The 13,129-nt window shown below is 42.0% G+C and overlaps 1 protein-coding gene across 3 annotated transcripts in view; it reads left to right on the forward strand.

Annotated features, from left to right (window-relative positions):
* Window positions 1-11,525: 11,525 nt before the first annotated feature.
* Window positions 11,526-13,129, forward strand: part of RSPO2 (R-spondin 2) — a 144,482-nt gene continuing 142,878 nt past the window's right edge. The window contains exons 1-2 of one of the 3 annotated variants that reach the window (XM_084751239.1): window positions 11,526-12,108; window positions 12,600-12,748. In XM_084751239.1, the coding sequence (XP_084607365.1) occupies window positions 12,655-12,748 (94 nt within the window). In that variant the 5' untranslated portion in view covers window positions 11,526-12,108; window positions 12,600-12,654. Of the gene's footprint in view, window positions 12,109-12,183; window positions 12,367-12,483; window positions 12,749-13,129 lie in introns of those variants that run through there. The other 2 variants (XM_084751237.1, XM_084751238.1) reach the window with 2 other exon arrangements.

Genomic DNA, 13,129 nt, shown 5'->3' on the forward strand with positions numbered 1-13,129 from the left:
AAAGAATGGGAGAGAAGATGTGCCATGGTAGAAACTATGTAGCCCTGTGCGCCTTGTCTCTCTAGAGACCCCTTGTTGGCCAAATATGAACAGTTATTTCTGTGGAAAATATGACTTTTCCTTTTAAAATAATCAATAAATTATATTTGGTTCCCTAGCCAATGACTCCCATCAGTTTACTTACGTTCAGATTTTATTGCACAGTAAAATGCAAATTGAAAATCATGTTTCAAGTCTTAACAGTTTTTGCCTCATCTTCAAATACAATAAATTTCCCAGTGATTATCAACTATCAAGGAAAGCCTTATAGATGAAACATGAAGACAAAACACAGAACAAATGTGGTTAAAAGAAAAAGAGTGTATTGTTATACATATTTTAAAGAACAAGTAAGATCTTGAAAGAAAGAGAGGGAGAAAGAGAGAGAGAAGCAATGGAAAACACATTAGATGAGTTAGTAGATAAAACTGAGGGAAGAGATTAGAGAGGGAAAATGACAAAGAGATGAGAAATAGAGCAAATATAGTAAAAGTAGAGGTTACGGTGGAATGTTCAGTATTTCAATACTAGCTCAGAGGGTGAAACAAGAAGGAGAGAAGGGGGAAATCATGCATAAAATTAGAACATTTTCAGGTATGAAATAAATGAATTTGCTAGTTTAAAAGGCCAGCTAGTTCCCCCAAAACCCAACAAAACAAATAGCCACCACAGTATCTATTCAGTAAAGCTGCAGATCCATAAACTTTCTGGGTGAATTCAGCATGGGAGCCAGATCCAACTAATCATCATCATCATGAAAACAACAACAACAACAAACACTTTGGCCTCCTAAAAGAAGTAACTGAAAGTTAAAAGGTGATACTTTAAAACTTCAAATTGTCTTACCCTGTCTTGGCAGAGTTTGGCTATCGACTCTGCCTGTATAACAAGCTTGCCTATTTTTTGGCAGAATTCTTTCTGTGGCAGAAATGAGGACATTTTGCCCAGTGGTTTGTTTGCCACATTTGATGCCATCTCCATAAGGAGGATCTTTGATGCTCATCATCTTCATGAGGTAGGCTGAGTGTTGTCAGGAGTTAGCCTGTCTTGTTGTCAAAGAATCTTTTAAGATATTAAAAGCCTCTTAAATGCCATACTCTGTAGGTCTCTGAAGCTTTGAAGAATTTATCTATTTTACCTTATCTGTCTATAGGATCATATCTATCTGTTAAACCTAGAATACATGTTCTTGTGATTAAATATAGGCTGGTATTTGACATGGCTATAATTTGACCAACTAACAAAATGGTTTGTGTTATTTAATTATCCTAATCAGCCTGCAATAGAACTTTCCAGGTATTGGAAGTAAGTTTTATATTATACTTGAGTTGTATGGGTTCAATGCCTCAGAGAGAGAGAGAGTATAATGTATATAGAGAATAGTCTTAAATTTGAATTCTATATCAATGTGTCAAAGTTAATTTTATTTTGTATCAATATACAAAATTCTATACCAATGAATTAAAGATAACCTTTTTTGTTAGTAACAAGTAAGGCCTTAAGTTGAGGAGTAGGTTTAATAATTTGCTTTTTATCCTATAGTCTGTATATATTTCTATACCCCCTTTCTTTCTTTTCAACCCCTATCTCCATATCTACAAAAGAAAGATAGAGCAAGAGAGACATCCTTGAGTCCAACTTTGTTTTCTTTCTGAATAAGACTAATCATAACTTATAAGCAACTCCCAAGGGAGCAAACATAAACCTACCCAACCCGCCTTAGGGGAAATGGGGTGTCATTCTCTTAGGGTTTCTTTCAGCTGATTTGGGGAAAATAGTACCTTTGTAGGGGCATGAATAAAATTTGGGAAAATGGCTAATCAAACTGGTAATAGCATTTGTGGTCCAGTTTCCAAATGTTGAGAAACTCTAGGCTTCTCTAGACTGTCCTGTGTGGGACAGTCTAAAATACTGGACTAGTTTATACAGAAGCCTTCTCTGAAGCTGACCTGTTCTGATGAGTAACAGTGAGTGAAACACTTGGGGCTGGAACATGAAGGATGCAGGATGTCCAAGTCCTGCATGCTGAGAGAAATGAATCCTATCAGGTCTGATCCAGCTTCAGTGTCCGGTTCTTTTGTTCTGAAAACATATAAATTATCACAAGTGCTATACAGTCTTAAAATTATAAATATATGAACTGTATGTGATGCACAGAACAATTAAGGCTTGTTCTCTGCTCTTAGTATGAGCAGAAAAGAGACACCTGCTAGTTTTCATTCAGGCCATATGAAGAACGGCATCTAATAATCAGTCACAGGGAATCTGTGACCAATAAGAAGTCTGTCTACGCATGTACATTCATGCCTCAGCCCATCTCAGAGCCACACTCCCGTGTAGTGGGCTTAGCACTACAAGTTACCCGCTTGGTTTGCAGTTTGAGTTCTTTCATCCCGATGTAGTCCCCTCCCTCATCCCCTCCCTATCGCACCCTCCCTCCCTCCCTCCTTCTCTTTCTCTGCATCCCCTAGTCCTCCCATAAGGGAGCCCTCCTCCCCTAACCTCTTACCTCTGTCACAACAAGTCCTCAATAGTTTCTGTCTCACAAATATGTCTGCCAGCTATTTGGGGCCAGAAGGCTAAAGATGAATTTCCGTTATAGAAAGTTTTGGGCGACTGTTCAGGCAGTAAACTGTCTCTGTCATTTTTTTTTCCTTTTTTTCCTTCTCATTCTAGAAGCTGCTAACCTGCGCTTCTGGTTCACTCAAGTAATTAACTCTCATCCCTTCTCAAGTCTCTGATGGGGTTGAAGTCCTGATAGTTTAGTCTTACAATTAACCTAAGCTGTTCAGGGGCTAAGATGGTTTTAGGTCTAGGTAGAGGTTTTGAGTTGGCAGAGATGAGAGAGGGTAGAGACTGATTCTCATTCAGAATTTTAGACTCACCAAGATAGGAAAGATAGTTTCTACAAGGTTGCCAAACGCAGTTAACCAAAATAACTTGAATGTAATATTCATGTGATCCTTAATTTCGTGGTTCTTCTTGTTGTATGTAATTTTTCTACTTACATGTAATAATATAAATGTATACGCCAAATAAATAAAATTTTAAAAAATTTCAAATTGTCAAATGCAAATGAATTCAGTGTTGAAGTTTATATTGAGCTAAACAAGATGTGAGGGGTAGATTAGGTACATTTTTTGTGTACCTAAGAATTTCAGAGAATTCATTCCAACATTAAAGAAATACTCAGTAAGTCCTTACAGAGTGTGGTGAAAGCTAAAGCAGGAAAGAGGAAGTAGTGAGGATGGTGAAGAGACATCCCAGAATAGTCACCAAAGACAACTCTTTGGGGCCTTCAAAGGAGACTTTTTGGGGTGGGGATCAGGGAGAGATGTTAATAGCATCAAAGAAGGGACTATTTGGGGAAGGCAGGAAACCAGCCAGAATTGGGGGGGAGGACAGGGGAGGACTGTAAGGGAGGGAGCTGGATTGGGGCCCAGCATGATGAGATGTATATTAGAAATGATATACACTGTAACGATACTTGTTACTTTGTATGTTAATGATTTATAAAGTTAAAAGGTGAAATCAACGTCCTTCTTGCCCAAGAGAAAAATAGCAAAAGGTGATTTGGGCTGGCCAGAAAAGCGTCAAAATTGAACTCAGGTCTGGGAAGGCGATGATAATTCCAGAGGAAACCAAACAAAGCACAGGAAAGTGACTGCAGTCCTAGATTGCTACATGACTTTGCCCAGTAATAATAATAGTACAGTTAGTAATAATAATAATAAAGCCACCTAATATTGATCTAAGTGTACCTGAAGGTTGTGCAGATGATGCTGACACAAAGAAGTGGAAAGGCAGCACATTTTCATTTTGTGTAGTGCAGGATCAACGGACAAAAGCGTGCATCAGTCATGGCGCACTGTTCCGGAGTGTGGTGGGTAGGAATTTCACTGTAGAAATTATATCCCACACAGCTGCGAAAGGAACCGAGGACACGAAGTTCGAGAATGAAGGGGAGGAGCAGGAAAGCCAAAGGTCTAAGAGGTGCATATAAGCACCCACAGGCGGTAAGAGCGGCAGAATTTGTGGACACCACTGAGGAAAGCTGCAGTCTTCCCAGCTGGTCTCTGGTAGAACCAAAAGACCACGAGTAAGGGGAGGGCTCGGACGAAGAGCCGAAGAGAGTGAGTTTAAGCTACTCAGTCTGTGGGTAGTCAGCATTTCTTCCTCACTGTCTCGTACTGAAAATGAGTTTCAGATAGCATCAACTATTTTATTTCTGCTCCTTGGACCTTAATTTCATGTCAATCACTCTCTCTCTCCTCTCTCTCTCTCTCTCTCTCTCTCTCTCTCTCTCTCTCTCTCTCTCCTCTCTCTCTCTCTCTCTCTCCCTCTTTCTCTCTTCTCTCTCTCTCTCTCTCTCCTCTCTCTCTTCTCTCTTCTCTCTTCTCTCTTCTCTCTCTCTCTCTCTCTCTCTCTCTCTCTCTCTCTCTCTCTCTCTCATCCAACTCTGTCTCAAAAATGCGGGTGGAGATTTGGGAAAAACTGTGCCCAGCTTAATCTAAATGACACAGTACATGCCCTATCAGTTTAGCTCTTAACACTCTGGTATGCAAAGCATACCTCTTAATTTTCAAACCAAAGGTGAATGTATGCTTCCACATACGATAAGTACATATTCTCTCTCTCTCTCTCTCTCTCTCTCTCTCTCTCTCTCTCTCTCTCTCTTTCTCTCTCTCTCTCTCTCTCACACACACACACACCCCAACTGTTGCAAAAGAGGCCACATCATGTTCACATGGCACTTTACTTATCTTGGGGTACCATTCTTGTTTCACTGAGCTACACTCATCCATAAGTCTATTTTGTTTACTGAGACAAGGTATTCCTGTTAGCCTGGCTGGTGTGATACTGACTATGTAGACCAGGCTGACTTCAAACTAGTGACAGTTGCCCTGTGTACTTGGGATACAAGCATGCACCATAACACCTGGCTTATACTTTTCAATCTAAACAACTGGGTACAAAGTTAAGTACAACCCACACATCTGTGTGATCTAGCAGAGGAATAAGAGCAAATAAATATTGACACTCAATGTTTTTTTTATCAAGTCAGAGAACTACTTATGATTAATCTATTTTTGTAACTAATACAATGCTTGAATCTATTAAATTGGACAGTCAATGCCTTATCTGATTCGTCTAACAGAAACACACTCTACGTGGTTTACAAGTGTAACTTGACTCACCACGATTGAGTCACAGCCAGGCTTGAGTCCCTCCATAGCCCCTGACTCCCTTAATGGATGACGTCCAGTCGAGAACTGGAAATCTTTCTCCTTGCCATCTCAGAAAGACTTAGGGTTATTTACCTAGATGACCATGTTCTAGAATGGGAAATAATTAGACTTTGGGGGTACTCTCAGCTACTCCTTTAAATGTCCAGTACTTTTTGATGATCTCAAACAACACTGTGGACGAGGGGTTATGAAGATTTGGATTTGGTAAGGTCTCATATTCTCCCTCCCTCCCTCTCTCCCTCCCTCCCTCCCTCCCTCCCTCCCTCCTCCGTCTGTCCCTCCCTCCCTCCCTCCCTCTCTCTCTCTCTCTCTCTCTCTCTCTCTCTCTCTCTCTCTCTGTCTCTGTCTCTGTCTCGGGTTACCTATTTCTTCAGCTTTATGCTGAATAGAGGAGTTGTCTTCAGGAAGTCAAACTGCCCTATATTAGTTTTCTGACTAATATATATATATATATTTGTATATATTAAATCTAATATTTAATCTATTATGTATGTATATATGTATATATTATATAAAATGTTTAAAAACATTTCCCATATTGGTCCAATGTGGTGGCTTCTAGAAATATATTTAACATTGCAAGGTAAAAATGCATCTAAAAAAGAAGAAAACCGTGACATAGGCAAAATAAAAATGGAACCAAAATAGAGCAAGCAACAAGAGTAGCACAGGTAATGTCTGCCATAAGCTCCCATTCACTCTGTGTGAACCACAGATCTGCTCTTGACACTAGCCAACTTAGTTATAACCATAAGATACAAGACAGTGTTTGGAAAAGATGTATCTGCTTTGGATGCTAAGACTGAGAAGTCCTGGGGGAGATGCTACCTGCTCAGTTGTTTATCTCAGCCACACCAAAAACAGATTAGCTATTGTCCAAACACAATGAAAGAGATACCCCATTCATAGCAGTGAAAACTGAACCCGTCTTAGATAACTGAGAATCTTCGTGTATCTCTTGTTGTCACAATAACATTTGATTCCAGAAGCTACATTTACACATGAGAAAACTGAAGCGATGTGGGTGATTTTTTTAGTCCTAAAGTGTTGAGGGCACAGAAGATTGTGGAAGGGAAATAACCTTGAAACTGCAGGTCAGAGCTTGAATTTTGCCTATCGAGAAAGAGGCATTACCAGATCAGTATAGAGGCAAGCTCAGGCTTAGCCTTTGGAGAATCAAATATTTACACTTTTTTCTTATAAAAACATTAAATGTGTGATTGTGATGTGACTTTTTAAAACAACAAATTGAGCTGGATAAGGACTGATCTGTGACCTTGGTGAATATTTTTCTTATTAATTTAATTTATCTACATAAATATAATAAACGGACATGCACTACCTCATGCAGCTAACAAAATGGACATTTAAGGTATTTAAAAGGAAAATTTTACATAATGAATATTGACATAATGGCACAAAATGCCGAAATTGTTTCAGCCTGTAATACTACATGTACTGCTAACAAATATCAACAACGAATAAAAACATTGTGGGAAACTTCAGTCTGAGAATGTGACTATCTGATAACATAAAAGATAAGCAGTTCTAAATCAGTGAGCTAATGAAAACAAGAGTCAATGCCAAATTCAGCCAAATTTGTGAATGTAAACATGCAGAATTCAGAAAAAGCTAAGTCTATTCTCTTCTGGCTTCTATTGTCCAGACCTGAGATCCATCATGAGCGTTTTCTACCCTCCATGGAAACTATGTATCTGCCACCTCCTGAATGAAAATGTGAAGAAATTCTATGGGCAACAGTTCTGTCAGTTGTAACTGATGCAGAGATAAGATCTACAAATTCCACTCCAGCACATTATTTAAAATTTCTGTATATTAATATACATTAAAAACAGTTAAAAGACAATTGATAAAATTGAAAAGAAACATTTTCAACCCACATCACAAGACATAATACATATTAGCAGGTGATATTCTGCAAAACAAAAAAAAAACAGTATGAAGGAATATATTGTATCTTCAGAGAGTTTATGGAAAAGGAAATATAATTATTTAAACATACCAGGGGAACACAATATTGTTTAAAAGCAAAGAATTACTAATTAAAACTTCACTGTGGAGCCACTTTTGCTTATTGATATTTAAGAAATATATTGTTTGGTTTTAACCGAGAAAGACTTTTTATACAATGTAGTATCATTAAACCTTTATGGAAGGCAGTTTGAAGGAAACTCACATGTGCACAACTCCCCCCCCCCCCCCCCCCCGCCACTAACACACACAGAACCTAAAGGTATGTAAAACTGATTCAACTTTCTTCATCTTAGAAATTTATCATCTAAAATAAAGTGAAATGATGTTTTAAGAAAAAGAGAAAATAATGACAATGTAGCAGTAGAAAGCTGACTAAATAAAAGAAAAATATATGTGATTACCCGAAAAGAAGAAAAACAAACACTGTGAACTTATGTGGAAAGGTCTCTAAAACAGACAAAATACTGACATATGAATTAGTAACTATAGTATCTAACTAGCTCCAAAAAGAGAGAATAGGATAAGCAAAAACACGTATGTAAATACACATATATTCACATATGTGTGTGTGTATATATATACTGACAAGCACAAAAATGGCTAAAGTATTCACCTCTGGAAGCCTACTCAAAACTTGGAAAGGTATGCAAAAATAACTCTAAGAAGAAGAACAGGCTGCTTGAGAGAGGGAGCTGTGAGAGCCTTTGGCATAATTCTCTTTTGCAAGAACTGAGCATTTAAGCTATCTGAATGAATGACTCATAAAAGTAAGACAGAAAAAGTTGCTTGTCATCTTGGACATCTCACACTCTTGTTCTTATAATGTTCTAGCTGAAAAAGAGAGACAGATGAAAGAATATCTGTTAAAGGGCTGGAGAGGTGGCTAAGCAGTTAAGAACACTGGCTGCTCTTCCACAGGACGTGGGTTCAATTCCCAGCCCCCCAGACAGCAGCTCACAACTGTCTGCAACTCTAAGATCCAACACTCTCACATAGACATACAGACAAAACTCCAATAAAAATGAAAATAAAAATATAAAAAAATAAAAAGTTACAAAAAAGAATATCTGTTACAGATAAGAACACAACATGCGTAAATACACACACATCTGATTGATAAGCACAGGTATTTTATTAAGAACATATTTATCTGAAGAGGTTAGTCAAGAATAAATTGTTTCCAAGGAAGAGAGCCTGTCTGACACCAGGGAATGGTATGGAGTCAGCTTCTCCAGTGTGCTTCTCCATAAACAAGCACTGGGCACACACCTGTTCACAAAGCTCCTGAATGAAACCAATGAACTTGGTTAGAAGAAAAAAGTCTACTGAGTCTCCGGATTGGAGTGACAGTGAATGATGTGCCCTGGCAACAGCATCTTCTGAGTTTAGAAATGCGAGGAGGCAAAGGGATGGGACTAAGGTCCTGAGCAGTTTAGGATCCACCGAGGTTCCATTTTTTAAATGGAAGATCAATCTTATATTCTTGAAATAAATACCCAGTGGAGGAGGGGGAGGAAAAGATTTTGTATAGATAAGTTTGCATCGGAAACGAAGCATGAGATTCTAAGCACCTCCTTCATGACAAACTTTAAGGTTCTGCTTTGTCCTTTACAAAGAAGAAAGGGACCAGAGTGCCATCAAAAAAGTGCTCAGGCGTCTTTTCTTCCAGAGTCTATTTTCGTATTGTTAAACACATTTGGCTGCAAAAGAGATGTGTTAAATTCTTTTCTCATGCATTGATCCCTGAAGCTCACCATCTCAAAATATTTCGGGTTAAAATAGGGCAACCCAGAGGAGTAAAATTCTAAGATATTACTGGGGGCGGGGCGGGGATAGGGTCAAAAGAGGTCCATAAATTTAATCCATTCATTGATGACTCTGCTCTCAGACTCCTTAGAACTCCACAGCAAATTCCTCAAAAGATAGATTTTAGGTAGTAGAGGTGAAAAGAAAACTTGATCTAATTTCTTGAAAATACTGCTGAAGAAACATATCCAGATAATTGGGGAAAGTAACCCAAGGATAGTATCGTATCGCTACATACCCTTGGGTTTGTACTCATTTGAATAGACACTGATATACTCATTAATCTTGAGCTATGCTGGAAACCAGGGGGCTTACTTAGGAAAGCATCTTTTTCTCCCTTGAATCTCATGCTTGTTAGTACAGCACACTCGGTGTGTGCACGTGAATATGCTGAGTGGGACAGCGGCAGCTATCAAGCTGGAGAGGGAAATGCCTACTCTGAGCCGTTTCCAGTCCTTTCCAAATGTTGTGACAAAATGTCAAAGACTGGGGCTGGAGAGATGGTCCAAGGTTAAGAACATGAGGTGCTTTCTTCCAGAGGACCAAGGGTTCAATTCCCAGCATCCACAGGTTGGCTGACAACTGTGTACCTCCACTCTCTGGTGATCTGACCCTCTCTTGTGGCCTTAAAAGGTACCAGGAGCAAAGGCAGGCAAAAACACAAAACAGCCAACACACACACACACACACACACACACACACACACACACACACACAGAGAGAGAGAGAGAGAGAGAGAGAGAGAGAGAGAGACAGACACACACACACACACACACACACACAGAGAGAGAGAGAGAGAGAGAGAGAGAGAGAGAGAGAGAGAGGTGCACAAACAAACAAACACATAAATTTACATCCTGATGCCAGCTTCCTCTCCCTCCTCTCCTCCAAGTCCCTGTGTCTCCCTACCCCCCCCCCATTCTCCTTTCCTTTACTACTCAGAGAAGGGGAGGCCTCCCATGGATATCAACCCACATTGGCACATCAAGTTGCAGTAGGATTAGGCGCATCCTCTATGGAGGCTAGGCAGTGCAGCCCAGCTAGGGGAAAGGGACCCAATGGTAGGCAAGAGTCAGAGACAGCTCCGGTTGTTAGGGGATGCACATGAAGACCAAGCTGCACATCAAGGATTTGGGAAGCTGGATAACTGCTGTTAGGTTGTCCAGTCAGAAGTTTGCCCTCTGTGGTCAAGTTTCATGGCCCAGTTTTCTTATCAATGAAATGGCACCAGGAACTCCCTCAGGTTCACTTAGGTGTCCTCAGGCACAGTAAGTAACTCCTAGAACAGGAACATTAATATGTAACAGTAATGGCAGTAAAATTGTTGTGGACAGCCAACAGTGGAATCATTAATAAACGTGGCTGTTAGTGCCCCTATCATTTCTATGTGATTCTTCATTTCAAATTTCTGGACATATTCGGAAACAAAAGGAATAGAAAAGGGAATTGAAATTGTATAAAATGTTATTATAGAGCCTGAACTGGTGGCATGTGTTTGTAATCCGAGCTCCTAGCCACTTAGGAGGCAGAAGGGTCAGGAGTTCTAGGTCAGCCTTATCAGTATGAGTTTCAGGTTGTCCTGAGCCACAACTCGGTTCTCAGAAACAAACCAATCAATAGCTGCTGCTATAATGCTGCTGCAACAACGTGCCTAGGAGCACATCAAAAGAGACACCTGTACTGCCACGTTAGCATTATAAATTCTTATCTTTGGCTTAAAGGGGGAAATACATTATTTCCAACAGCGTGAGTGCAGGGCAGAAGAATTCAGTAGAATAAAATAGAATACGTCTAGTGTATTTAATGAATGTTGTACTACAATATTTTTCTGAACCCAAGACATCTAAACGTTTAATTTAGACATCAGAAGACCGAGGAGGGATAAGGATTAAGAACAAAACTTATTTCAGTGGGAAACACTGAAGAAGAAAGTTTCCATTTTTTGAGTATTGCAAAATATCACATAACTTTGTGAAATCTGCTGGGAGAAAATAAGTCAAGGGAAAAAAAGTTGTGAGGAAAGGTAAAGGCAATAGGAAACCAATCTCACTCCTTGAACTGTGTGTTTTAATTTGCTCTCAGATCTGGGAAATCTGCCTTCAGAGCAGCAACCCCCCCCCCCTTTTTTTATTGGCAGAGGCCTGCCTTCTTGTTTAAAAAAAAAAAAAAAGCCTGAAGTCTGAAGTTTAAACTCTGTTTTTCAGAAGCAGCAGTCTCAGGCGGGAGCTCAGGAAGTGCAGTAGAAGGTGTCTTTAGTTTCTCAGCAGATTCTCCTGGAGAAAGGCTAATGGGGAGGTGGGAACCGACCCCATTGTTCCGCAGAGGGAGCTTTGGGTATGAACAGCAAGGCCAGGTCGTAACTTTCACCCTAGGTACTCTCCAGTCTAGATAATCCCTCTGCGAAAGCCTAGTGAGCATTTCTTCCTACGTGAAGCTCTTTGCATGCTGTCAGTGCTCTTTAGGACCTCAGGGAAACCCGAGCATTTCTGGCTTTAGGACCCAGGAACTCTGAGGCAGATTGGCTTTAGATGCCTTGGACCACAGCACCACCTACTTATAGAAGCATCCCTCCCGAGCCTTAGCTTGTCTGCATCTCTATCGGAAAGTGCGCTGGTCACATCCCTTCGGTTCGGTCTCCCCCACAGCTCAGGCAGAGAGAAACCTCAGCTTGAAGTGGTGGCGAAGAGAGCTCTGGGAGCAGCGACTGGACGCCAAGAGGAGAACGGACGCGCCCCTCGCCCAGGAATCGCTCTCGCGGGCGGAGACCCAGCATCCCAGTGCTCGCAGTTGCTCTTGCCCGGCGGCGCGCGCTCCTGCTAGGCGCCGCCAGCCCCGAGGACCCTCGGGGTCCGCGGACCCTGCTGCTCCCTGCGGAATCCCAGAGCTGGCAAGAGCTCTCTGCGGGTGTCGGCAAACTTTTTCCGAGCCCACGTGCTGACCGAACAGCCGGCTCGCTCCCGGAGCCTAGGATGGAGCGCCGCGCCTAGGCACGCCGTGCAGCCCGAGACTCGAGCGCATGGTAGGCGATCCACACCTGGTGCAGCGGCGCTGGGATAGCCCAACCCGGGAGCGAAGGGCTCCAGAGCGCCTCTTTAAAGCCCTGCGCTCTGGTGCTTCTAGAGCGCCTTTCCTTTCTCAGAGCTCGCACAACGCCCTTTCCCCAGGGTCAGAAGCAACTGCGCGGCAGAGGTTGCTAATTCACTGATTGTAATCACCTTCCTCTCCAAGTCGCCTGCAGCTGTGCCATCTGCGTTAAACTGCTGCGTGGCTCGTGCCAGTGAGTTCGCGTCCTCCCTTGCTCCTTTCTTTAAACCAAGAGGCGCGAAGGTGCAGGTACCTCCTCCGGGTTCTCTCGGTCCCCCACCCACCCTGCTTCTCTCTCCTCATCTTCCAGGTTCACGGCGGAGGGAGCGATGCTCAACGAACCAAACTGACCATTGCAGCCCCAGAGCCAGTGGCATCTGTCTCTGAGTCCTCCCTAGGAGTGTGACCCGAACTGTCTCCTTGCAGGAGTCTGGCGTTTCCTCGACTTTGAGAGGTGTCTCTCCCCAGCCCGACCGTCCAGATGCGTTTTCGCCTCTTCTCTTTTGCCCTCATCATTCTGAACTGTATGGATTACAGCCAGTGCCAAGGCAACCGATGGAGACGCAATAAGCGAGGTGGGTCGCGCTTGGCTGAAGGTGCGTGGGGTTCCTGAGTGGGTGGGAGTGTCGGGAGAGTTCGCTCATGTCTAGGCTTGCTTTGGGGACTGGGGGACAGGACTGTGTTCCATAACTGCCCACTCTCAAGGTCTCATAGCTCCGCAGGAGGCTTTCTTCTGCCCCTAGTAGGCGCGGTGGGACTTAGAGAAGCGCTGGAAGCCTGGTGGGTTGACTTCTCTCCAGCAAGCGCCCAGGGATTCATCATGTGGTCCAGTCAGTGCCGCCTTGCCTTTCCTGAACTCTCCTTTGGATCATATTTCTTACGTAGCATCCATTTTTCTAGTTTTCTCCTTTTTTTTTTTCCTTCTTAATCATCTTCCTCGAAGTCCAAGTGTCTTT

The sequence above is a fragment of the Acomys minous genome (assembly GCF_964271855.1).
Source record: "Acomys minous genome assembly, chromosome: 12".
Classification (NCBI taxonomy): domain Eukaryota; kingdom Metazoa; phylum Chordata; class Mammalia; order Rodentia; family Muridae; genus Acomys; species Acomys minous.